The sequence below is a fragment of the Staurois parvus genome, unplaced genomic scaffold, assembly GCF_062004578.1.
Source record: "Staurois parvus isolate SC_StPar_1 unplaced genomic scaffold, SC_StPar_1.0 ptg000050l, whole genome shotgun sequence".
NCBI lineage: Eukaryota > Metazoa > Chordata > Amphibia > Anura > Ranidae > Staurois > Staurois parvus.
In genome coordinates this window covers 2,058,368-2,083,564 of record NW_028317846.1, presented here as the reverse complement: position 1 = coordinate 2,083,564, position 25,197 = coordinate 2,058,368, and the positions used below count along the sequence as shown (strand labels likewise).

The 25,197-nt window shown below is 40.2% G+C and overlaps 1 protein-coding gene across 2 annotated transcripts in view; it reads left to right on the top strand.

The window, feature by feature from the left end:
- RDX (radixin) overlaps nucleotides 1-25,197 on the top strand; it is a 200,511-nt gene that overhangs the window by 52,118 nt on the left and 123,196 nt on the right. For both annotated transcript variants that reach the window (XM_089666159.1, XM_089666150.1), the window contains exon 2: nucleotides 11,010-11,066. In XM_089666159.1, the coding sequence (XP_089522285.1) occupies nucleotides 11,055-11,066 (12 nt within the window). In that variant the 5' untranslated portion in view covers nucleotides 11,010-11,054. The remainder of the gene's footprint in view (nucleotides 1-11,009; nucleotides 11,067-25,197) is intronic.

Sequence of the window (25,197 nt, the reverse complement as noted above, 5' to 3'; positions counted from 1 at the left end):
CATCCTTAGCGGCTGTCAGCTTGTGGTTTTCAGTGAACTACCACGGTGCTGTGGAGCACTGTGGTAGTTCATTGAAGTTTCTTGTCAGAATATCTGCTTGACCGTAGAGCAATACAAAGCAGGATGCTTACATAGTAAAACGGCACATAATGTGAAGCACACAGTTAACCCTTTGACTTCCCCAGATGTTAATCCCTTCCTGCCCAGTGTCATTTGTACAGTGTCAGTGCTTTTTATTTGCACTGATCACTGTATTAGTGTCACTGGGGATGTTAGTGACCGCTAGTCAGTTCCTCCCCCCAGTGTCAGAATGCCCGCCACAGTCCCGCTAAGTTGCTGATCGCTGCCATTACTAGTATAACAAAAAAAATACAAAAATCCCATTAAGTGTACCTCCATTAGTAAACACTATAACTTTCATGTAAACCAATTAATGTACACGTATTGGAATTTTTTCTTTATAGCGCAAAAAATAAACACAGAGGTGATCAAATACTACTGAAAGAAAGCTCTATTTGTGGGGAAAAAAGGACATACATTTCATTTGGGTGCAGCGTGGCATGGCCACGCATTTGTCAGTTAAAGTAACTCAGTGCTGTATCACAAAAATGGTCTGGTAAGGAAGGGGGGTAGATCCTCTGGAGGGCAAGTGGTTAAGGGTGACACCGGTTTAGTTTAAGTGACGCTTGACACAAAATCCTAAACTTGATCACTGTACTCTTGTGACATAATGGCCAGTGTGAGAAACCACAAAGGATATGGAGACTGAACCACTGAGAGCAGTTGGGGGGCAGGAATTGGACAGCTTTGGAAATACTGTGCTCCAAAGCTGTCCATTGGGCAGCGCAGATGGGAGCGGAGTATGTACGTTCTTTGCAGGGAGCCCCTTAGTTTGTTTTAGTGACACAGTTGCTTGAAGAGCAACTCCACTTTTTGTTGGGGTAAAAAACATTCCCCTCTGGATGATCTATGTACATTGCAAGGATTTTTAACAAACGTTGCAGATTCCTACCTTTTTGTTCTGAACAGATAGCTGTTTGTATCCATGTGCTGAGTGAATCTGTATGGGAGTGGTTTTAAAATGAATCAACTGCTGCACCTGCAGGGCTGTAATGAGGAAAGTGGCAGGGACTCAATTCCTTTAAAACCTTATTTTTCCCTTATCGAAAATTAAATTTTTGTTGCAGGAGGTGTCCAAAATGTGATTTGTATCTTAGTGCAGACTTCTGGGAAAATCAGTGAGCCAATCACACAAACAGAAACTGACCTTCTGGGGGGTGTACCATGTGTTTACAGATCGCCTCCAGGTAGCCATATTGCACTTTACAAAAAATTACAGTGCTGCAGATTTGAAAAGGAAAGGTAATATTTAATAACATTTAATTACAATATGATGCGTGTCGCAAATGTATACACTGTATTATTTTTCTCTTCTTTTTTTTGCTGTTTTTTTCCCCTATGAAGTGGAGTTACCTTTTATCAGTGACCATATACTGAAACAAATGTGGTACCAGCCATTGCTGACCTACTACTGAAGATGCTTCTTAGGTGTTTCTGGTTTCAATTAATTTTGCAACATTGACATGAAACAAGAAATGCTGATCAGAAGCATCAGAGGGAAGTCAGAATTACTATTTGGCATCTGTGTTTCTGGTCAGTGACTCAGAAAGTACTAAAGCGATTGCATCAGCATGACACCCAGTGAAATAGTATTTATAGAAGAAGTCGTCAGCAATGGCAATCTCGTACAGGTTTTCTTGCTACATCCATATGTGAAGCGTCTTTAGCCTTTTTTTAAATTTTTATGTATTTATTTTTAGTCTTTTTATACAATATACAGTAGTGGTACACCGAAATGAAAATTCTGGTACCAAAACAGAAAATTCAAAATGCACTTGGCTGAAAACCGAAATGTGCAGTTTTAACAATGAATATATATTTTTTTGAAAAAAAAACATCTACTCCTTTTGTTTGTAAAATATGAAAGAGGAGGTTACGGCGAGTAAATAGATACCCAACATGTCATGCTTTAAAATTTGCACACTCGTGGAATGGTGTAAAACTACAGTACTTAAAAATCTCCATGGGTGATGCTTTAAAACTTTTTACAGGTTAGCAGTGTAAAGTTACAGAGGAGGTCTAGTGCGAGAATTATTGCTCTTGCTCCGACGCTCGTGGCGATACTTCACGTTTGTGGTTTGAACATCATTTACATATGTGGGCATGACCTATGTCTACGTTCACCACTATGTGCGAGAAGAAGAGAAGCGCCTCTAAGTGCAATATATCTCTTTATTCAGGTATATAGGTAGGAACACTCACATAGATAAGGTAAGTATGAGCATAAAAACCGTGGTTGGTGTAACCCATCAGTAGGTGGGTATCCAGGGTGAAGAGCTGTCATCTGTGTGGGGTATGAAGAAGTCAGCGTGCCGCTGGAGCAGCGTGGTGGCTGGAGGGGAACAGCTGTGAGGCCGGCCAACGTGCACGTCCTCCCTCAGAGCTGGGTGGAACGCAGTGGCCGTGATGACGTCAGATAACCAACGTGCACTGCGACACGTTTCGGAGCATGCGCTGGCCGGGAAAGGCGGAAGTGCGCTCCTTTGTCAGACAGGACACCACTATGTGCAAGCATGGAGGAATGGGAGCACTTTAAACTTTTTTTTTTTTTTTTCTTTATATTTCTTTAATTTTGTTTTTTTTTTTTTTTTTTTTGCAATGTCCCATTTTAAAAAAATGTTTTAATCACTTTTACTCTTATCAGAAAAAATGCATACATACCTTGTGATAGAAATAATTAGTGACAGGTCCTCTTTATGGAAAGATATGGGGTCAATAAGACCCCACATCTCTCCTCTGCAATGTAAAGTATTGGGTTAAAAAAAAGCATTGATGTAGTGCTTTAAAATAAAAAAAAAAAAAGGCTGGAACCGAAAGTGACATTGCTCTGGTCCTCCAAGGGCATAGAGATGAGTGGAGGCCATCTTTCCTTCACTAATCTCTATGCCCAGCCCTGGGATTTTTCGATGGTTACTCAGGCAAGGCTGAGAACTACCGAGTGGCTGCAGTAAGGGGCGGGTTTTTTTGGCACCTGTATTGGTGCTTTTTGGGGTGTTTTCGGCTGAAACGCTTCGGCCACTGAAATTTCAGTGCATCCCTAGTATACAGGTATTTTTGCGGTGTCTAATGTAAGAGCATTTTTTTTTTTTTACAATTTTGTTACATAATGGAAATCCTGCTGCAATGTGTATTTTTGTTTTTTGTGCAGGTGTTTATGCATTTTTTAGACATGTTTGTTGGGGCCAAAATGCTTAAAGCTTGTAGCTCTAAAGAAGATAATGTACAGGCTTCAAGTGACACTATGCTCAGGTGTGAACAGGCACATGGGATCTTGGATGCTGAGTGTTTTGAAGCTTCAAGCTACAAATTGCTTGGTGTGACTGTGTCCTTGGTGTATGGGTGGTCTACTTAATTCGGCAAAAAGGCACCTGCTTTCTGGTAATGGCTGATCAGTTAAAGAATAAGGTTACCTTTAGAACATGTTCTACCCATTTTTACTGTGGAACATGCGCTAACATCTTCAGCCTCTACTCTTGATCAATCCCTCCCCCCTTCCCAACCCAATCCCTCTGTCACACAGTTCCGGGGATTTTCTCCCCACATCTGCTGTCCCAATTTGAAAACAGCTTGGCCGTGCAGGGCTCCGTGCACAGGGCTGCATCATCTATTCACAGTTTCTTGTGAATGGATAGACTATAAGTACCATCAACCAACGCGGCTGACAGCTTGTAGTTCTCAATGAACTACGAGGGCACTGGTGAGCTCTCTTGTGGTCCCGTGATCTTCCTACTCTCACGTGACTACTTGCCTGTATGGGAGGTACAGGCAGACAGCTATCCTGAGAGTCCTTGTTTTATAGAAGTGGGGCTTACTGCTTTGTAGTGCAGTTACACCAACCTGCATTCTCATTTGTTTCTCATTCTAGACAATGAAGATTGGCATACTTGCTTTGTTGTACAATGTTCATTATTTCTATTCATTAATATTTAGCACTTGTGTCGATTTACAACCAGTAAATGGTGAGTTTGAAGCTTTTCTGAAGGTTTATTTACCGCTATGTCATGAATATCATTTTGTTGGGTATAGACCTGAATAGCAGATGAGATTACACACAGTTTATGAACTCAACAGTGTTCACTACTGTTGACTTTTTGGGAGCATTGATATCCAGCTACAACTAAAAAAAAAAAAAAAAAAAAGAATTCTATTTTCTGTAAACTGAATGCAAGTTGACATACAGGAGGAGATTTACTAAAACTGGTGCACACACTCTAGTGCATCACTGCATAGAAAACAATCCACTTATAGGTTTATTGTCAAAGCTTAATTGAACAAGCTGAAGTTAGAAGGCTGCCATGCACAGCTGCACCAGATTCTGGGTGTTCCAGTGTTAGTGAGGCTCCATGCACACTAGTGTTTTTTATAAGTTTAAATGCTGGATGAAAAACACTGACAATAGCGTTTTTGTGCTGGCTTGTATTAGCATTTAGGATTGTTGGCATTTTTATTGATGTTTTTACAGTATATGAAGAAGAAACGCTCGAAAAAGGCTGTTAGGAGCATTTTAGTAGCGTTTTAGGAGTGCTTAGCATTTTTTTCTGCTGGGGAAAAAACTCCCAAAAATGCTACAGAAACAATTTTTTTTCTGCTCCTTGCAGAAAAGCAGATGTGCAAGAGCGTTTGCGGGGCAGTTGGTGATGGAATATTCACGGAGTTGGTTTCGCACTTTAACATAAAGGAGCACTATGATATAAAAGGGACTGCACTGTAAAGGGGCACTGTATTGATTACAGTGCCCCTTTACAGCGCAGTCCCCTTTACATTACAGTGCCCCTAGAGATCTAATCAGTGTCCCCTAATATATTCAAAGAGACTTGTTCAGTTATGATATGTGGAGGAGAGAGTGGCTCTGGATGGCTGCTGGTTTTTGAATTTTGTTAAATGGTTTGAGATAGTTCTTACTAGATTCCTTCCTTAAAGTAATACCAAGCCTAAAAAGTTTTTTTTTTTTTTTTTTAAATTCCTGATCTGTCCCAATATACAGTAACCATATCAGTAATTTTCTGTAGGTAAATACATATCTGTAAGTGTTACCTGTTTACATTATTTAGAGCACACTGAACATGGAATAATACAGTTGTGTTCAAAATAATAGCAGTCAGACATCACTAACCTGATCAATCACTGTTTTTGGTAGAAATGATATTTCTACATGACAAATAATTTACTAGCAGGTGTAGTAGAGTAATAGAAATCCAACAGACCCAACAGTCATGACATGCATGCTGCTGATTCTGTGTAATTGAATCACTAATTGAAAGGAGCATGTTCAAAATAATAGCAGTGTGGAGTTCTATTAGTGAGGTCATTCATTCTTTGAAAAACAGGTGGCAATTATTGCCCTTATTTAAGGAAGGAAGGCAGCAAATGTTGTACATGCTGGTTACAGTGCATTTCTCTCTAAAATTCTGAGGAAAATGGGTCGTTCCAGACATTGTTCAGAAGAACAGCGCACCTTAATTAAAAAGTTGATTGGAGAGGGGAAAACGTATAAAGAAGTGCAGAAAATGATAGGCTGCTCAGCTAAAATGATCGCAAATGCTTTAAAATGGCAACCAAAACCTGAAAGGTGTGGAAGAAAGCGAAAAACTACCATTCAAATGGATAGAAGAATAGCCAAAATGGCAAGGACTCGGCCAACAATCAGCTCCAGGAAGATCAAAGAAGGTGTAAAGTTACCTGTGAGTACTGTTACAATTAGAAGACGCCTATGTGAAGCCAAGCTATCTGCAAGAAGCCCCCGCAAAGTCCCACTGTTGAAACAAAGACATGTGCTGAAGAGGTTACAATTTGCCAAAGAGCACATTGACTGGCCTAAAGAGAAATGGTACAACATTTTGTGGACTGATGAAAGTAAGATTGTTCTTTTTGGGTCTAGTGGCCGGAGACAGTTTGTCAGACGACCCCCAAACACTGAATTCAAGCCACAGTACACTGTGAAGACAGTGAAGCATGGTTGCACAAGCATCATGATATGGGGATGTTTCTCATACTACGGTGTTGGGCCTATTTATCGCATACCAGGGATCATGGATCAGTTTGAATACATCAGAATACTTGAAGAGGTCATGCTGCCTTATGCTGAAGAGGAAATGCCCTTGAAATGGGTGTTCCAACAAGACAACGACCCCAAACACACCAGTAAACGTGCAACATGTTGGTTCCAGACCAACAAGATTGACGTTATGGAGTGGCCAGCCCAATCCCCAGATCTTAATCCAATAGAAAACTTGTGGGGTGACATCAAAAATGCAGTTTCTGAGGCAAAACCAAGAAATAGAGAAGAACTTTGGAATGTAGTCCAATCATCCTGGGCTGGAATACCTGTTCACAGGTGCCAGGAGTTGGTTGACTCCATGCAACACAGATGTACAGCAGTTCTCAGAAACAGTGCTTATACAACTAAATATTAATTAAGTGATTCAAAGGAAAGCAAAATCTTCAAACATTTTTCAGTTTTTATAGTGAATGTTTGAGTTTGCAAAGAAGAATACAAACACTGCTATTTTTGTGAACAGTCTAATATTCACTTTTCTTCAATTTTTTTAGAGGAACAACACAAATTTGATATATTTTTCTTCATGTTTTGATTTGGAATAGAATGTGTAGTGTTCCCAATGCATTTGTGTGTATGGAAATAAAAGCTATTAGAAGGATTTTGAGCATTATTCACTTTTTTTCAACACACTGCTATTATTCTGAACAAAACTGTATATACTATGGTAGGTCCGTTTTTTACAACAACAACAACCTGTGGCTTAATTTAGTGATATATCTTTTGGCTATTGGGCACCTTTTTTTGAGTGGTCAAGAGTGTTTCATTGACAACGATGCTTTCCGTAGCAAGGAAATATTACACGTAAGATTGAGTAAAGGTTCATCCTATAGATGTGGCTGATATTTCTAACTGTTCTGCCACGTGGCATATTGTTACCTGTACAGCGTGGTGCCCTCATTCACGTGTTGCCAAGTTCTTCTGTACTTGGACTGTACTGAGTAATTTAATGGTGGAGATCACGATGTTAGCTGGAGAGGTAAATGTTGTCATCCGCAGCATGCTGAGTATATATTTAGCCACTGCTGGCATTTATCTGCTCTGTTCTGTTTAAAGGTTAATAAGGCCTCTGGTGGGGCCCATTTTGAAGTAATAAGTCTCCTGTAAGTCAGAACGAGGATTTCCAGAGAGGAAAACCACCTGAAAAAGCAGAACGAGCAACAGCTTCAAGAATGACAATGTAACAGACAGAACTGTGCTCAGCTTGTGTGCAGTGTCTTCCCAGAAATGGCTTTGTTTCCCAGATCAAAGCTTTTTATATTTTCATTTTTTTCCTGTGAATTCTGATTTTCTCATTTCAAAGCTTTTTTAAAAACGGCATGTCCACTAACTCTGATGTAGAAAAGCAGGCTGCTCTTTTAAAGTGGTTGTAAACCTCTGAGATGAAGTATATCCTTCTATAGTGTGTGCTTGTGTCATTTCAAAGTAGTGTGATCTCTAGCTTTTCTCTCCTCCCTCTGTCTGCATTAGTGATTTCTAATCATTTATCCCACCACCAGGCAATCCTGACACCCCCCCCCCCCTTTTTTCCTCCACTCAGGTTTCCTCTTTACAGCCATCTTCTTGCTCTGTTATGCAGTGTGTGACATCAGATCCCTACCCTTTGCCTCTCCTGGAGCTGAGAAATAGCCTTTGACATGTGTTTTAGAAGACTGTAGGAAAAAAGGGCTGCAGATAAATGGGTACAACTTTATGGAAGGATATGTTACCTCTCTGTGTATCACCTGAGGCCAGTCACTTCACTGTGTATATGTAAGGATTTCCAACCATTTTAAAACGGTCAGCTGTTAAAATAATATATGACCAGTTAGCACTTTTCCTGCCGTTTCTTGTAATGGAAGAGTAGCTACACTGCTGTGTGAAGTTGGAAGACACTAAAAAACATGTCTGTGCCCACCCTCTCCACCATACCGTGATATTTGACAGCATAGCGTGATGGGTAAAGCCATGGTTTTTTTTTTTTTTTTTTTAATCCCCTAGTCTACACCTGTCTAGCTATGGTGTACTGAGAAGTAATCATAACGAAGACCTAGAGGACTTTCTATACGCTTGCTTTATTAGCGCTTCTTGTAACAAAAAGGGACACATGCCAGTCCTTTGTTATCATCATCCCTCATGTGATGCAGTACACTTTGCCTTTGTCTTCCTCACTGTAAAGTGCACAAAGCATGACTTCTAGAATCATCCAGAAAGAAGCAGTGGTAGAGGGCTCTGTAATGTAAGATGTTTCAGCTGCCAGCACCAGGTCGGGCATCCCCAGCAGGCTGATCACAAGGTGCCCACACAGGTTTCAGAGAGTCAATCAGCCTATGGAGCTGTCCTACACACATGGTGTCACCTACTGAGCCGCCTTGTATGTGTCAGCCAGTGTTGTGCCCTCTCCTTCCTGCCTTATTTCTAGTGTATGTTCTAAACTGCCATCAGCCTTAACCAGGACACCAGCCTAGCATTGCTCTGTCTTGTCACCCTTTGCCTGGCCTTTTCTGCTTCTGTCCAGCTTTTGCTCCAGCATACTGGAGCAGGGATCAGGATGGCATGGGTTCAGGGGTCTCCACTGTCATTGGGGCTGTTCAGGGAGGAGGGACAAAGGGATGCTCAGGCAGTGATCTGAGAGGAGCCTCCGGCGCAATGGATATTGAGCTTTCAAGACCCACCCAACTTTCTCATTTTCTCCTTCACGTATCGCCGCCGTCTTAGTTGTGTTTTTTTTTTTTTTTTAAACCTCAGAGGAGACCCGTGTGCTCTCTCTGTGTTAGAGCACATATAAAGTTTGCTTTGATGCAGGGTAGGACAGCACTATTCTGTTTATTAGCATCCAGCAGCTGCTATTCAGTGAGGGGGAGTACTGGCATGTTCACTGTGTTGTATGTGTCCAAACCCGGACTGTTCAGGTGGCAACTCTAGGACCACTCCCGATTTTCATCCGCCAGAACACACTCGCCTCCACATTATTTTCATTCGCCAAATGTGCAGAAAACCTTTAACACTGTTAATTGGCACACACAAAATATACCAATATTTACACCACAAAATTGCCGCATTATCATTTATTAACTTCTTCGACAGTGTTCATAGGTGTTTTCAGTTTTTCTGCATATGCCTGACGGGCATGAAGACCTCATAAGAGACTAGCTTTCTAAAATTTTATTTGGTGTACCTCGTGATAACCAGTTTCTAAAACGTTTACAATAATTGATGCAAATTCTTTAACAAACCTTGTTATAGACATACTAAAGTGTTTATATTTCATAGTGCTTTCACAAACGCATTCTACATTTAATGAACATTATGTTCTACATATATTGCGCTGTGCAGCCCAGCAAAACAACCTAACTGCCCTCTTCCACCATGGAATGTCAAGAATTCCTTAGAGAAATAACCTGCAATGTAAAATAAAGATATTATTCTTCTCTTCTTCCTTTTTATTTTTCACTCAGCTTAATAGAAATAATCAATTTTAAATCAAACCATTAAATGTGCACGTTGGTTGAATGGGGTCATTTTTAGCGTTAACCGTAAACTATAGTTTTAGAGTTAATGCTCTTATTCCAAATTTGCAGCGATTCCTAACATAAGTGGTACAATCACTGGTTACATACGTGTTCCGGACCTGTGTGCGCATTTGCGTGTGACCACCTGGGGGTGGGGATGCTTTTAATTTATTTTTTTATTATTTATTTTATTTACATTTTTTTTCACTTTTTTGGGGGGTAATGGTTGAATGGAATAATTGCTAAATTATTTTAAAAAGCTATTACATAGAAAAATGACCTAGAGATCCATAGTCTGCTCGTGGTTTTTATTTATTGGGAGTTTTTTTTCTTTTGTTAACTTTTTTGTCTGAGTATAGATCTGTTCTTGTCCCAGGCATGTTTTGAAGCTGTTGCCTGGCTTAGTACCTCTGCTGGTAGATTATTCAAAGCATCAACTGCTTTCAGTAGAGTAGTACTTTTCGAGATTAGTTTTGAACTTTCCTCCAGTTAGTTTCATTTCCAGGATTCTCCTGTTAATTTTACTGTTGGGTCTTGTGCAAAGACTTCCCTGCCATCACAATACATTGCCTCCAACTATAGTGCTGACGTTTTCTACCAGGCTGGATGTACAGAAGTCCATTGTTAGATCGGTTTCTGTGTAACTAGTCTGCCCATACATGGATGGAAACTCGGCTGGTCCTTGCTGAACGATCATGGCATGAGCTGGCTTAAACAAACTTTTTGTTTTACATCCAACCTACTTTCTTGCTGGGGAAAGAGTGAGGCTGCAAGGCAGCACAAATTGGTGAGTTTACCTTGCTGGGAGGAGTGGGACAGGGTATAGGTCATGGGGAGGCATTGTCACTTTGCTGTGAATGAGAAAAATGACTCTCTTTTAACACTGCCTGCAATCTGAATCTTGTATTTTAATTTTTGTAGATTCATGTCCAATACAAGGAGAGCAGTTTAAAGTGTTTTCCATTTAATAGACTTCTAAGAACATGGGAAAATACTCATGTCACAAGATGTATGTCACAACTTAATCCTTTCCTGTCCATTTTCCAGTGTAGTCAAAGAATGTGCTAGGAAGGTATCACCCTTTTCCATTTGAACTTTCAATGACTGTTTCATCTTATTCTTGTTTGGTGATGAAAGGGAAACATTAGCATTATCCATTATAGGAGGGGACAACAAGGTGGTGTAGAAGGCTTTAGGATGTTTGTATCTGTAGGTAGCGTGTACCTGCATACAAATTCTCACTGTGTACACCACTTACATGCTTTGCTTGTCAGTTATGGATTTCCATGTATGATCTCATAGCATTGACTGGAGATGTTTATTTCTTTTTTCCTTTTCTACAGGAAAGGACAATCATTTACTGGCCTAGTGTGAAGAAAACAGGCAAGATGCCGAAGCCGGTATGTCCAATAAATGTATTCATTCTTGCATGCTGTTTTTGGGGTAATCTGCATAGGTGGACTTTTTTAAAATGTAGTAATTTTTTATATTTTTACCATCTTAACGCTCCTGGTATTTTGACTGTTTAAAAGGTTAAGTGTATATGTATAACATGGTAAAATGTTTTTCTTATATTATTATTATACAGTATTTATAAAGCGCCAATAGTTCGCTCGGCGCTGTACATTACAAAGGGGGACAGAACATGTGACAGAACAATACCAATACAATGCAAAACATGAGGGGATCGAGGGCCCTACTCTTTTGAGCTTACAATCTAGGAGGGAGGGGATAGTGGTACAGGAGGAGATAGCTGTGGGGGATGGAGTGGTAGGAAGAGTGGAGGAGGTCGGCAAGTTAGCAGGGGGTGGGGTAGGCTTCCCTGAAGAGATGGGTTTTCAGGGTGCGCCTAAAGGAGAGGAGAGTAGGTGATAATCTGATGGGTTGAGGCAGGGAGTTCCAGAGGATGGGTGACACCCTGGAGAAGTCCTGGAGGCGGGCGTGGGAGGAGGAGACCAGGGAACTAGAGAGAAGGAGGTCTTGTGAGGAGCGGAGTGTGCGTGCTGGGCGGTACTTGGATATTAGGTCAGTGATGTAGTTCGGGGCAGTATGGTGGACAGCTTTGTACGTCAGTGTTAGGATTTTGAATTTGATCCGTTGCGCAATTGGAAGCCAATGGAGGGATTGGCAGAGGGGGGTGGCGGAGATGAAGCGGTTGGGAAGGTGAATGAGTCTGGCAGCTGTCTTATTAACCCTCAATTGACAAACATATTTTATTGTGATACACCCCTCATTCTGCTCCCTCTTTTCTCTGCTTCATGGCAAATATGTGAAGAAAACCGTTTATTCTACAAATACAAGTACATGTAAATACAAATCATTAACCATAAGAAGGGTAAGCCCTTCATTACCATAATATTGTAATTTCTTGACCTTTCAAGAACCTAAGTGTTCCTAATGTTTCTTTCCTGATGAGCCCACATTGATAGATGCTGAGACAAGAGACCCTGGTCTGTGTATCAGAGCTGTTATGGGAAATAATTGCTAACTTGTAAACAAACTCTGATACATTGCTGCTAATTGTGGTAAGTTTACACCAGCACGTTCTAGTAAAGCCAGCCATAGATTGGCAGGGACCAGCTGAAATTCGATCCATCTATGGGCAGGCTGGTTGTACCCAAGTTCATCCATTGATTGACTTGGATACAAATAGCATGTTGGATTTCTAGCATGTTATTATTGTCAGCTAGCAATAATCATTGTGTTCTCCTGGCAGGGATGGTTCCATGCGCCCCAGGCTGGTAAAGTTTTCGTGAGTTGATGTGCAATGCAGACCATTCATTTTTAAGTTTGTTTTTGGTGTTTTCCCTGGGAAAAAAAAAAAGATTAGGGGAAATTGTCCCATAATTACACCTATGCCTGGGAGAACTGACTAAGGCTACTTTCACACAGGCGGCCAGGGGATGGTTGATCTGTGTTTTTTTTTTTTTTTCCAATCCCCCAACTGCCTATCTAAAAGTGAAAATGTAATGCTTAGAGCAGTACACTTTGCAATTTTAACACTGGGCTGGGCCACCTGTCAAACAAACCTGTGTAGGTAAAAGGGGCTCTGCCACTTGGCTTGCAGTTGCAGCACTGTCCCACAAATACAGCTAGCCAAAAAACGGAATTCACCTAACTTCCTGTGATGTCTCTTGGACAGATATGGAAGAGTAATTTCAGACAGCAGAAAAGGTTTTGGATCAAGCAAGAAGGGGCTGGAACCCCTTTCAAGTTTGTATTGCTGTCAATCACAGTCTGAGAGGAGGGAGCAGAGGGCCACACTCTGTGTGTTTCACAGACGCACAGAGCTGGCTCGGGAGTGAGCACGCACAATGCTCCCAGAGCAAGTAACTTGCTTTGGGGACATTCGGCAAGGGGGAAGGGCCAGAAGGGCTGGTGGGTGACCTGAGAAGAGAAGGTCCTTTTAAAACCACTTTAGGTCATTTCAGTACTTACACAAGAGGCTTGCCTAGTTCAAATACGTGTCAGGACCTTACCTTAATGAGTAAATGAAAACCTTCACACACTTACAAAACCAGAAATATCATATGCAAGAAAAAGAAACTAAAATAAAATTGACCGTTGGATATTACAGTTTACCTCTTGCTTTGGCAACTTATGATGCCCATTCAGGGACTTTCCACGCATGCATTTACTATTGGTTTCCTCTAGTCATTCTGTGGCCATACCTTTTCTGGAAACCTCCCTGCCTCACCTTTGAAGATGGCAGTGTCCCTCTTGGCTGTCACGGTGGTTTTGAGGCTTGAACCTCAAAAGATGAAACCTACCTTCTGTGAAGTGGTCAGGTTCAGGAGTTATACCTAAAATTACATTTATTTTAAGATTGTAAGATTTCAGGAGCAGGGACCCCTAACCATCTGGAACTGTATTGTAGTTGTATCATCTCCCTTTATTTTATAGAGTGCTGTGCAAACTGTTGGCGCTATATAAATCCTGTATAATAATAAAGGCTATGTCCAGACACCCTCCTGTTGCTTGATCCTAAAGTAGAACTACAGGCAAAACTCTTTTGCATTTTGGATAGTTTTGTTTTTTTTTTTTGCCATCAATGTCCCTTTGGGGAAACTTTTCTTCACCCATAACTAAAACAGGAAGCAAGGGGAAATCCCTCCAAAGTGAAGGGCTCCTGGGGTTTCACCAGGGTCACCAGAACTACTGTCCCCATTGGAAGATTTACCCTCTATTGCAGTTATGGGGGCAGCTCAAAATTTGTGATTTTTTTTTTTTTTTTTTTTTTTTGTTTCATTTCACTTTCGATGATGGCAGGAAACCTAACAAATAGGGGGAATCTTCCTAACAGGTGCACAGACAGCGATACAAATCTGACAGCTGTTCTACTCCCTCCCCATTCTATCCAAAACTAAAACAAAGTTTAGGTTATTCTTTAAGCACTGGTGTTTAGATGTGAATCTTTTTTTTTTTTTTTTTAGTTTGATGGTAAAACAAATGCAAAGTGGAAAATCATATTTGGAAAGCTGAACATTTTCTGGGCACAAGATTATTATTATTTTTTAATACCTATCCTAAAGTGGGCCACACAGTTATATTTTGCTTTGATACGAAAAGGTTCATAAAAATGAACCAACCACTGTGTACAGAAAGGCCTACTTGATTGGATGTATATGGAATAGATTTTTGTAGGTGCGTCTATGCAATATATAGTTGTTGGCAAAGATTACAAATGCTGTTACCTGCATAAATCGGTGTGTAGCCAGACAGACAGTGTTAGGGCCCATAGTATTTCCTTGGTATGTTATAGCTATAGCAGCACCTTTTGAATGTTTATGAAAACTTGGTTCTATAAGTGAGCAAATGTGGCAGAACTCATAACAGTGAGGGGGTTAAATTGGAAATCTGATAACTTCAGTCAGTCCTGTCTGTGGTTGGTCTACATAAACCGATTTGAAAAGCGAGCTCATGGCGATCTGTAATCGCTCTTAAAACTGTAATAACCCTAATGAACCGTGGTAGCTAAATTAGAGAGGAGAGTAGTATCTTCATTTTTTTCATTTGGCCTGAGTGATTTATAGTTACACATCTTTTCATCAGAGATATGAAAACTAGGATATATGTGACTGCATCGTGGGTGGTGGGATTTGGTCGCAGTCTCTTTAATGAAATTGTTCTTTAAATCTGTCTCTTCCCTCCACTGGAAACCATAGATAAATATTTAACTTCATACTTCTTCTCTCCAGACCTTCACTGTGTGGCCCTGTCTGTAGCAGCACAACCTTTGCACAAAAAACATCCCATTGTTGTGACCTAAAGTGAAGTTGTCACATAAGTGCCTTGTTTTATATAATGGAAATAAGTAAGAAAGCAGCCCAAGTATAGTAATCCCATCTTTTCTGGGGCCATTTTGTGATAGTCATTGCAGACACAGGGCTTCTCTCTGTGGCGGTAAATCTGAGAATGTGTACCTTTTTTAGACCCACATGCCCACCTCTAGGCTAGGTTATTATTTAAGGGGAGCTGATGTGCCTTGTTACATATCCAAAATAAAACTTTGTATATGATTTGAAACTCATTTTTATTTCCAGTATTTACAGCAGTGGTCTCCAAACTGCGGCCCAGGGGCTGGATGCTGCCCTTTCCCGGCCCCTGGGGCACTGATGCAAGACACCATTCCTTTATACTGGGGCCAACAATGGAGCATAATTCCTGTTACTGACATCAAAAACAGGACACTGTTCCTTCCACTGATACCAACGTTGGGACACTGTTCCTCTCGCTGACATCAATGATGGGGCACTATTCCTCCCACTAATGTTACAGATGCATTGTTTACGTCCAATGACTCCTGGACAATTTCTACTCCCAATGACCACAGTCCGGCCCACCTAAAGTCTGAAGAACTGTTAACTGGCACTTTGTGTAGAAAGTTTGCAGACCCCTGATTTACAGTATAAAGTACCAACTCAGGACCCAGTACTGCAAGGGAAGATAACTTCTTAGCTACCGTGCTCAATCCACCATGTTTCTGATAGAAGCTAGTGAGCTGAAGTTATGTCAGGACAAAATAACAAAAAATTATTAGATGTCTGCAATACATGCAGGGATAAAAATTAGTGTGGTAATGTTCCAAGCACGGAAATATACCTGTTCTGGCAAAAAATCTTGTAAACTCCAAAATTCCTGTTTGGACTGACAGCACAGTGTCACTGCTGCACTGAAGTCCTAAGCAGCATAGTCAGCGCGGCCTGCTGGGCAACAGAGCTCCACCCAACCCTCAGCCCCATCATTCTATGCACATTTGTCTATTTTGATTTATTTAGCTGTATATTTATTTTGGTGTCATATATTCACATTGGAGTAATAAGAGAGATACATTCAGAAAAAGGATTGCCACGTTTCCATTTCTTTTTACTGCTGTTGAATGTACCTCGACAAACACACACACTCACACTCTATTTGGGTTAACTGTGTGGCTACTTATTTATTCCCCGCACCTGCAGGCTTTTCTTTTCTCAGTGCGGCTGGTCTTCCAAGCTGCTTCTCTTCTCTGCTTGGTCAGTTCTGCATTTTACGGGAGGACAGTGAGGGCCCACTCCTATCCCATGAGGATTGGACATTGTAGGAGAGCACTGGCTGCCAAAGGAATAAAATACGTTTTTGTACTTATTCTTTCCCCCTAGACAGAAGATCATTTAACCTGTCCAGTGTAGGGGTACCCCCACTGCACTGGTGAATATAACCGTGGTTCTTGGTGTTTTTCTTGTTTTGTTGCATTACAACCTGAAATAAAAAATAATTTTTTGGGGTGTTGTACCATGTGATGTACGCAACATACCTATGACTTTGAAGGATGCAAAATATTTTTTAGGATTGTTTACACTTACGGATAGAGTGGCATTGAAAACAGGCGGATGGGCTATGTTTTCACCCCCACCACTTAAAGTATATCTGAAGGCAAAATTTTTTTTATTGCTGGTTGTGTCCATGTTATGGAGATTCACCCTCACTGTTTGTCCTGTTTACTATTATTATTGAAAGTGAAGGAAAATCTTGAATTTTGGGTTGTCGCCAGCAGAAGAATAGAAGGAAAATCTTCCAATAGAGATGCTAGTTCTAGTGACAACCAGGAATTTTCCTCACTTTGAAGAAAAATCCCTGGTATTTAAGTATCTGACACACTGAATGTTATCAGCCAGGACTATCTGCACATGGTTATTTACAAAATTAAAAAATGTCACAAACCATTTGGAAAAGAGCTTAGTGGGATAATTTAGGCACATGTGCCTAAACTCATGTAAATGCTCACATATGTACAGAAATTTATTCTAGTGGCTATTTATTCATGCACTTGTAAACACCATACTCCCGTAAAGGCTCATAACTATGTGCCAAAGCAAGCAATTTTTATGCTGGATTTTTCTGCCAGCTCCTGGCAGAAAGATCCAGCCTAGATGGCAGCGTTTTAATATGCCTGTGAGCATGGCATTCTTGAAAGTGAGACATTTGTATATTGACATTTTGTTTACATCGGTTGTAACCATATTTTATTGTAAAGCTATGACATGGTGATACAGGATTCTTTACCAAGAATCAGTCTTCTGGCTACAGTTACTCTTGGGCTCCTCTATTTTTAATTGTGATGGAATGGAAAAAAAGGCAGTTAAATACAGTCAAGTAAATCATTGCTTGAAAACATGTAATTACCGGAACTTAGCTGTCTTTTCATTTTATTCTTCCAAAATTAAATTAACCTTTTGTGGGGTGTGTGCCAAGTGGTGGAGCTTGTAAAAACTGTTTTATTTCTGTATCTATGTGCAGTGCTTTACATAATACATAAAACCATTCAGATCGGTGAAACAGTCAAGTCAAAGTAGCAACAAATCTATAGAACATTATATTGAGATATTCACAGCTGGTCATCATTGGAAGCATCAACATCTTTTAAAACTCCTTTATGGCACACAAACACATAATTATCTGATTGTATTATCTCCTCAACAGTATCCAGAAATAGAGCAGTGTTAAGCAGTCCATGTAGCTTGTATGCATTGATACAGATGTTTAACATATAAATAAAATGCTTCTAAATGTCCCACCCGCAGGCCAAACTTGCTACACAGAAATAGCGTTTCAGGCTGAAAGCTTGCAATTGGAGGGATTGAGGAGACATGATTATCAAATGAGATCTTATGAGAAGGTGAAAAGTGTCTCTAGAGAATCCCCATTGGCTCAGAAATGGATTAAAAAGGATGCCCAAGCAGGGATGCATATTACAGGGATGTGTTTCAACCAGTCTGGCCAAGTATTTAACATCATTAGGAGGTACTGGAATGTGTTGCATGATGATGATTTGTCCAAAATTCTTCCTAAAAGTCCTATGATTACTATAACGTTCATAAAGGAGAGGTAGAAATTTCAGGAATCTCCTTGTACATAGTGACCTGGGAAGCACCTCAGTGCAACGTACAATTCCCACTTGACTACCAGACATCTGAGTTTAAGTGTGGGCATTTTAAGGTTTGTACCTATATACCCACAATCAAGGAATTTGTTCACCCCAAGAATGGTGAGATCATCCAGATCAAATTGTTCTTTAATTGCACCTCAGATGGCGTGATATATGCTGCCAAATGTTCTTGCCTACGTCTATATGTGGACAAGACTGTTTGTCAATTCAGACTTCGCATTTTGGAGCATATATTACAGTGAAAAAAGACAGACCGATTGCAAGACATGTATGGCAGATGTATGGAGGAAAACCAGAATGTTTACATTTTTTGATCATTGAGCAACTCCATCTTGGTCCAAGGAAAAGCGATCTGGACAAGTGTTTGCTGAAACTTGAGGCCAGATGGACATTTCGTCTAAATTGATGTTCCCCCTTGCAGACTAAATGAAGGCTTCACCTACTTGCACTTCATGTGATTGTTGAGCTTGAGGCATGACGCTTGGGCTACGTTCACACTAGCGTTGTGTGCAGGCGGCAGAGAGGCGTTTGGGAAGCGTTTTTACCGCTTCCCAAGCGCCTCTGCCAATTCTGCACATTACAGCACATGGTGCTGTTCTACGGGAGCATTTGCGTCACGGCAAAACGGATGCCTCTGGTCGAGTCAGGAGGCGTTGAAGCCTCCTATTCTTGTCTATGGTGCGACGCGGTTGCGGGGCGTTTGCGGAGCGGTAACACCACTCAAACTGCATTATAGGCGTTTGTGGGGCGTTATTAACGCTCCGCAAACACCTAGCAACTGCCGCAAAACCGCACATGCGGCGTTTGCGGAGCGTTAAAAAAACCGCTCCGCAAACGCCGGACCAACGCTTGCCAAACGCTATAGGGGCGTTTGGCAAGCGTTGGTAAAACAGCCAAGTGTGAACGAGCCCATAGTGTATCATTCCTATTTATTTATTTTTTTTATATATGTATATACTAGTTAAATGATGCTAGAGAAAGAGACATTGGCAAAATATAACTGACCAATTTTGGAAAGTAAATTTGCTATCGACAGTGGTTACACTTATTACAATAAATGTTAGGAAATGTGGGAATGAAAATGAAAAATGCAGTAATTAAATATGTGGAAGGCCCAATGGCTTTCAAAGGAAATGGCTTAAGTGACATGCACATTCTTATAAATACTGCAAACATGTTCCCCATACTGGGTTTTGGGTTTGTAATTGGTTTTAAGTGATTTGCTATGGCTATTTATGGTGCATTGTCCTCTGGCTCCTCTTTTAGATGGTGGTCTTTTGACGTCTTCTGCGTGTGATAACATGTTCATCACGCAATGAGTGTGTTGGCCGTCTTGGAATATTATAAGAAATAGAAGGAAAACAAGCAGAACTGCCATTTTCCACTATGTGGCTTTAGTTTTGCACCTCTTCATTTCATTTTCGTTTGGTTGCTTTTTTTTTTTTTTTTTTTAAATCTCTATTTTGGCACTCCTGATCAGCGAAACATGTTGGGTCTTTGGGGAGCACTTTTTAAAAATTTGCATTATATTTTTGGGGGAACAGTGGTTCATTGTTGAGATTATGGTGGCCCTTTTAGTTGTCCAGCTTCTGCAATTTTGAAGGAGACACATTGAATAAGGGGGTGGAATACTGTCCCTTAAGTTTTTCTGTGAATATTTTGGCACCTCCAAAAAGTAGTGTTATCTGAATGAGGAATAATATTGTTCAAAGGATAGTTATACCCAGTGGAGGGAGGTGATTTCCTGTTGTAGTTATTAGGCACAATAAGATTAGTGTATTTCCATCTGCCCTACAAAAGCTCTATGGGTAGAATTGGCAGTGGGACCCTTTTTTTTTTTTTTTTTTTTTTTTTTTTTTTTTTTTTGTTTTAGACACATATTAGAACAATGTTAACCAACCTTTTTGTGTATTTTGTATTATCTCAGTCATGGAGTCTTTTTACAGCCCCCGCATAAGTAAATAAACACTTAGTCTTTGGTATACATTTTAACCACTTTAGCTCCAGAACATTTTCCACCCATCGTGACCAGGCCATTTTTTGCTATTCAGCACTGTGCTTTTTCAACTGGTAATTTCGTGGTCATGTAACGCTGTACCCAAATGAAATTTTATGGGGGGTTTTTTCACACTAATAGAGCTTTCTTTTGTTGGTATTTGATCACCACTGGGTTTTTTATTTTGTGTTATAAACAAGAAAAGACCAAAAATTTAGAAAAAAAAACCTTTTCTACTTTCAGTTATACAAAATATCCAATAAACTCAGTAATACATTTAGGCAAAAATGTATTCTGCTACTTGTCTTTGGTAAAAACAACTCCCAATATGTGTATATTGGTGTGTGTGAAGGCTATAGCGTCTAAAAACTATGAGAGATATAAACCTCTCAAATGACCCCTTTTTGGAAGTTATGACACCCCAAGAAAATTTGCTGAGTGGCATGTTGAGTCCATGGAAGACTTTATTTTTTGCCACAAATTTTAGGAAAATGACGAAAATAATATATAATATATGGCATTTCAGGGCCAACATTAGAAGCTTATGCCACATATCACCCACTCTTCTAATCACTTGAAGACCAAGCTTTTTCTGACACTTTTTGATTACATGAAAAAAACATTTTTATGCTAGAAAATTACTTTGAACCTCCAAAAAAAAAAAAAATATATATATATATATATATATATATATATATATATATATATATATAAAATTTATTTTTAAAGAGGCCCTAGGGACTAAAGCAGTGGTTGTAGTAATTTTTTGTTCACACAGTATTTGCACAGCAACTTTTTTTTTAAAAGCAATTTTTTGGGAAAAAATACACTTTTTAGAATTTTAATGCACATAAACACAATATATTGCTCAAGAGTTTGATAAAATATAAAAGATGTTACTCTGAGTAAATGGATACCAAACATGACATACTTTAACCAATTCCCCTCCTGGGGATTTACACCCCCCCCCCACCTTTCTGACCAGGCCATTTCTTGCATTATGTCTCTGCGTTACTTTAACTGACAATTGCGCGGTCATGCAATGCTGCTCCCAAATTAAATTTACATCCTTTTTTTCCCACAAATTGAGCTTTTGTTTGGTGGTATTTGATTGCCTGTGCGGTTTTTAAGTTTTTTGCACTATAAAAAAAGGACAATGTTGAGAGAAAAAAAACAATTTTTGGGATTTTTTTGCTATTAAACATGTCCAGTAAAAAAAAAAAAATTTTTCATCATAAATTTACACCAAAATGTATTCAGCTACATGTCTGCTAAAAAAAAAAAAATAAAAATCCCAATACATGTAAATTGGTTTAAGTGAAAGTTTTTTTACCATTTACAAATGGCAGTATATATACTGGAATTTTTTTTTTTTACTAGTAATGGCGGTGATCAGCAACTTAAAGCGGGACTGCGGCGGACATTCTGACACTGGGGGGAATTGACTTTGTGATGTGGCAAGTCCCATAAGTGCAGTACAAGTTGGTGTGGTGGCTAGCACAAGTAGTGTCCTGCAGCCCCTAAGAATTCGAACACGGGCCCGTAGAGCCCACGGTGTTCTTCTGTATGTGCTTGCAAATCCTGATTGGCCGCCCACAAATTCTTCAGCACCCATACTTCCCCCATTCACCAGATTTTTTTGGAGCTATTTTTCACAAAATTTGTATGAATTGATTGTGGGCCAAAGTAATTTATATGCACAACAAATTATCGCCACCAACACAAATTCAAACCTTGCCAGACCATTTGCATGGAAACCTATTACGGTTTTGTAACTTAAAGGTTTTTTGCACCCAACCCTCAACATGGGCATTACAATAAAAAAAAAAAAAAATGAAATGTGGTTGTATTGGTCCACAGACCCGATTCATCATATGCCTGTTCTCTGCTGCCATGGCCAGGCATAGATATGAGAATATAATGGAATTTATGCATTTCAACTCTGTTGTCCTCAGGGTGACCCTGAATTTGACTGGCTCCACAAAATTTGGCCCTTCGTAAATCACCTTAACCAGAAATTTGCAGATGTCTATACTCCCCAGAAAAACTGTTTTGAGTCCCTCATTAGTTTTTCTGGCCGCCTTGCATTCAAACAATTTCTCTCCAGCAAGCGTGCTAGATATGGGGTCAAGGTGTATAAGACCTGTGAGAGGGCAACAGGCTATACATGTAATTTTCGTATTATCGAGGTTAAAGATAGTCACGTGGAGCCCCTCGGATGCCCAGACTACATGGGGAGCAGTGGCAATATAGTTTGGGACTTGGTGTCACTTTTTTCCATATGGGGTACCACTTATACATGGACAATTTTTATTCAAGCGTGCCACTATTTAGACATTTATACAAACTTAGAATTGGAGCATGTGGCATCGTGTGACCTAATCGCCGGGGCTTCCCCTAACTGCTTGTAAATACTCGTCTTAGAAAGGAGGGGAAAAAGCCTGCTTGAAAAATTATGAAGTGCTCCCAGTGAAGTGGAAGGACAAACGGGATGTTTTCGCCCTGTCTTGCATTCACACAGACATGACCATCCAAATTAGCACCTTTGGGGAGCCTAAGGCAATCTGATGTGGAAGTTGACCTCCCTCCCCCTCCCCGTAGTCCTCTGGAACACGTGACAGGTCCCAGAAAACCACGGGGTCATTCACAAAGCACAGCACTTCTCGCGCATGCACCGTGGGCACCGGGTTGTTTAGCCACAAGCTGTGACAGCCAGGTTCCCACAGTAAAGATGCCAGCGAGAGAAGACGGCCAGTGAAACCAGCCTTGATGAGGACACAGCTGGACCGAGAAACAGGTAAGTGACTGTATTTTAAAAGTCAACAGCTGCAGTTTTTGTAGCTGATGACTTTATTTGTTTTCAGCTGGAACTCTGCTTTAACATGGGAGGGGTTACTTCATCGACCAGATGATGAAACCGTACATAGTTTCCCGTAAAGTCAGGCACTGGTACAAAAAAGTGTTTTATTTCATTTGGCTCTATATAACACATTTGTGCTTTACAAAGCAACTGGACGTAGTGGATCCTTCCTAAAATTCCAGGAAGAGATTCTTGTATCCAGAAGGTGCTGTGGCCCAAACTCTCAACCCAGATGCAGTTATTTGGCTGCATGAGAGGCATTTTCCTGATTCCATTCCCGATACACCAACCCAAAAAGCACCCCAAAAAAGATGTTATGTCTGTAGCAGATACAGAATTAGGCGTGACGCTTGCTTTTTTTTTTTGTCCCTCCTGTCCTGGCCAACCTGGTCTCTGCTTCAAGGACTGCTTTCGTCGCTACCATACACTAGTGGACTATTAGTATAGGGTACAGCATGGCACAGTCTAGGGTACACATTTACACAGGGTCTCGAAAGATGTTAGGTAGTCAGGAAACTGGCTAATGTATTTTGAGAGACCCAAACATCTGGAAGTTCGAAAGAAAGGTAAAAAGTTAAAGAAAAAAAAAATTTACATTAAAAAAAACAAAACAAAAAAAGGTATAGTTTTATTTTTGTCGAGTTCAGGTCCGGACTCGGACAAAAAATAGGCCTGGGCATTTTATACTGAGCAGCCAATTTTTCTGGGGGGCGGGTGCAAGTGCATTCGCGGGGGCAGTTGGTGATGGAATATTCACGGAGTCGCAAGTCGGTCCTCTACACTGTCATGTAAAGGAGCACTGTGATATAAAGGGGACTGTATTGATTATAGTGTCCCTTTACAATGCAGTCCCCTTTATATCATAGTGCCCCTTTACATTACAGTGCTCCTAGAGATCTAATCACAGTGTATATTCAAAGAGATGGCCCAGGTTCTAACTGCAGCTGTCTTCAGTTGTTCTTTGTGGGTCTTTTTGCCTTTTTGTTTTGCCTTCAGCAAGTGAAATGCATGCTCAATTGGGTTCAAATCAGGTGATCGACTCAGCCATTACAGAATATTCCACTTCTTTTCCTTCAAAAGCTTCTGGGTTGCTTTTGCAGTGTGTTTTAGATCATTGTGCATCTGTACTGTGAAGCGCCGTCCAATCAACTTTGCTGCATTTGGCTGAAACCGGTTTGACAGTATATCTCTAAACACATCCGACTGCTTCAGTCTTCAGTCAGGTAAAAGATCTGAAGGACTAGCCCACACCTGGCCATGAAACAGCTTTTGATTCAATTGTCCAATTACTTTTGTTCCCTTGAAAAAGGGGGGCTTCTATTCTTAAGAGCTGTAATGCCTAAACCCTTCCTCCAATTTTGATGTACATACCCTCAAATTTAACGAGAGTGCACTTTCAGCCCATATCCATTATATAACTAGAGCTTGAATATGTTTTGGTAAATACCTGAAAAAAACTTAAATTGTGCCTGTGTCCAAATATATATGGACCTAACTGTATACTTCTCTTATTTATCCAACAACCAAGCTTCCTTATATGATACAGTGGGAAAGGAACTTGCATATCTCCTTAGAACTGATTGACAAGATACAGCTTACACTTTGCCCAATGTTTCTATTAATATTACACTTATTGAATCTAATTATAAAATGCTCCTGCACTGTTACCTGGTCCCTACACGCCTTGCAAAAATGTACCCTACCACGTCACCCTCTTGTTTCCTTTTCTGTGGCAGTGTCCTGTGGTAATTAGATTTTGGATTCGTATATTTATTTATTCAGTTACAGGAGTGATTATTCATAGGTCCCCGGAGGTCGCCCTTTTTTAGAAGTTACCCTCGGGTATCCCCAAGAAGTCAAACTGATTCTTTACATTCTCCTGGCTGCTAGAATTAAGATAGCTAAAAGTTGGACGCGATCGGTGATACCCCTTGATTATGTAAAAAGTAAACTTAATTAAAGTAAACTTAATTGGATTATGATTAATGAGAAGCTCACTTGTATTCTTAATAATACTGCCTCCAAAATTCGACAAAACTTGGGATCCATGGATTCGCTATCTCTCCGTTCCTTGATGGGTTCATGGCTGACCCTCCTTTACTCCCTTTTTTTTCTGCTCTTTCTTCTTTATTTTTATTAAAATTTTTTTGATTCCGATAATATACTTTTGCTGTATTATGTGCTGGTGTCTGACTCGCTGGTCAACACACTTTTTCTGGCATAAGGTATTCCAACAGTTTAAAAGTCATT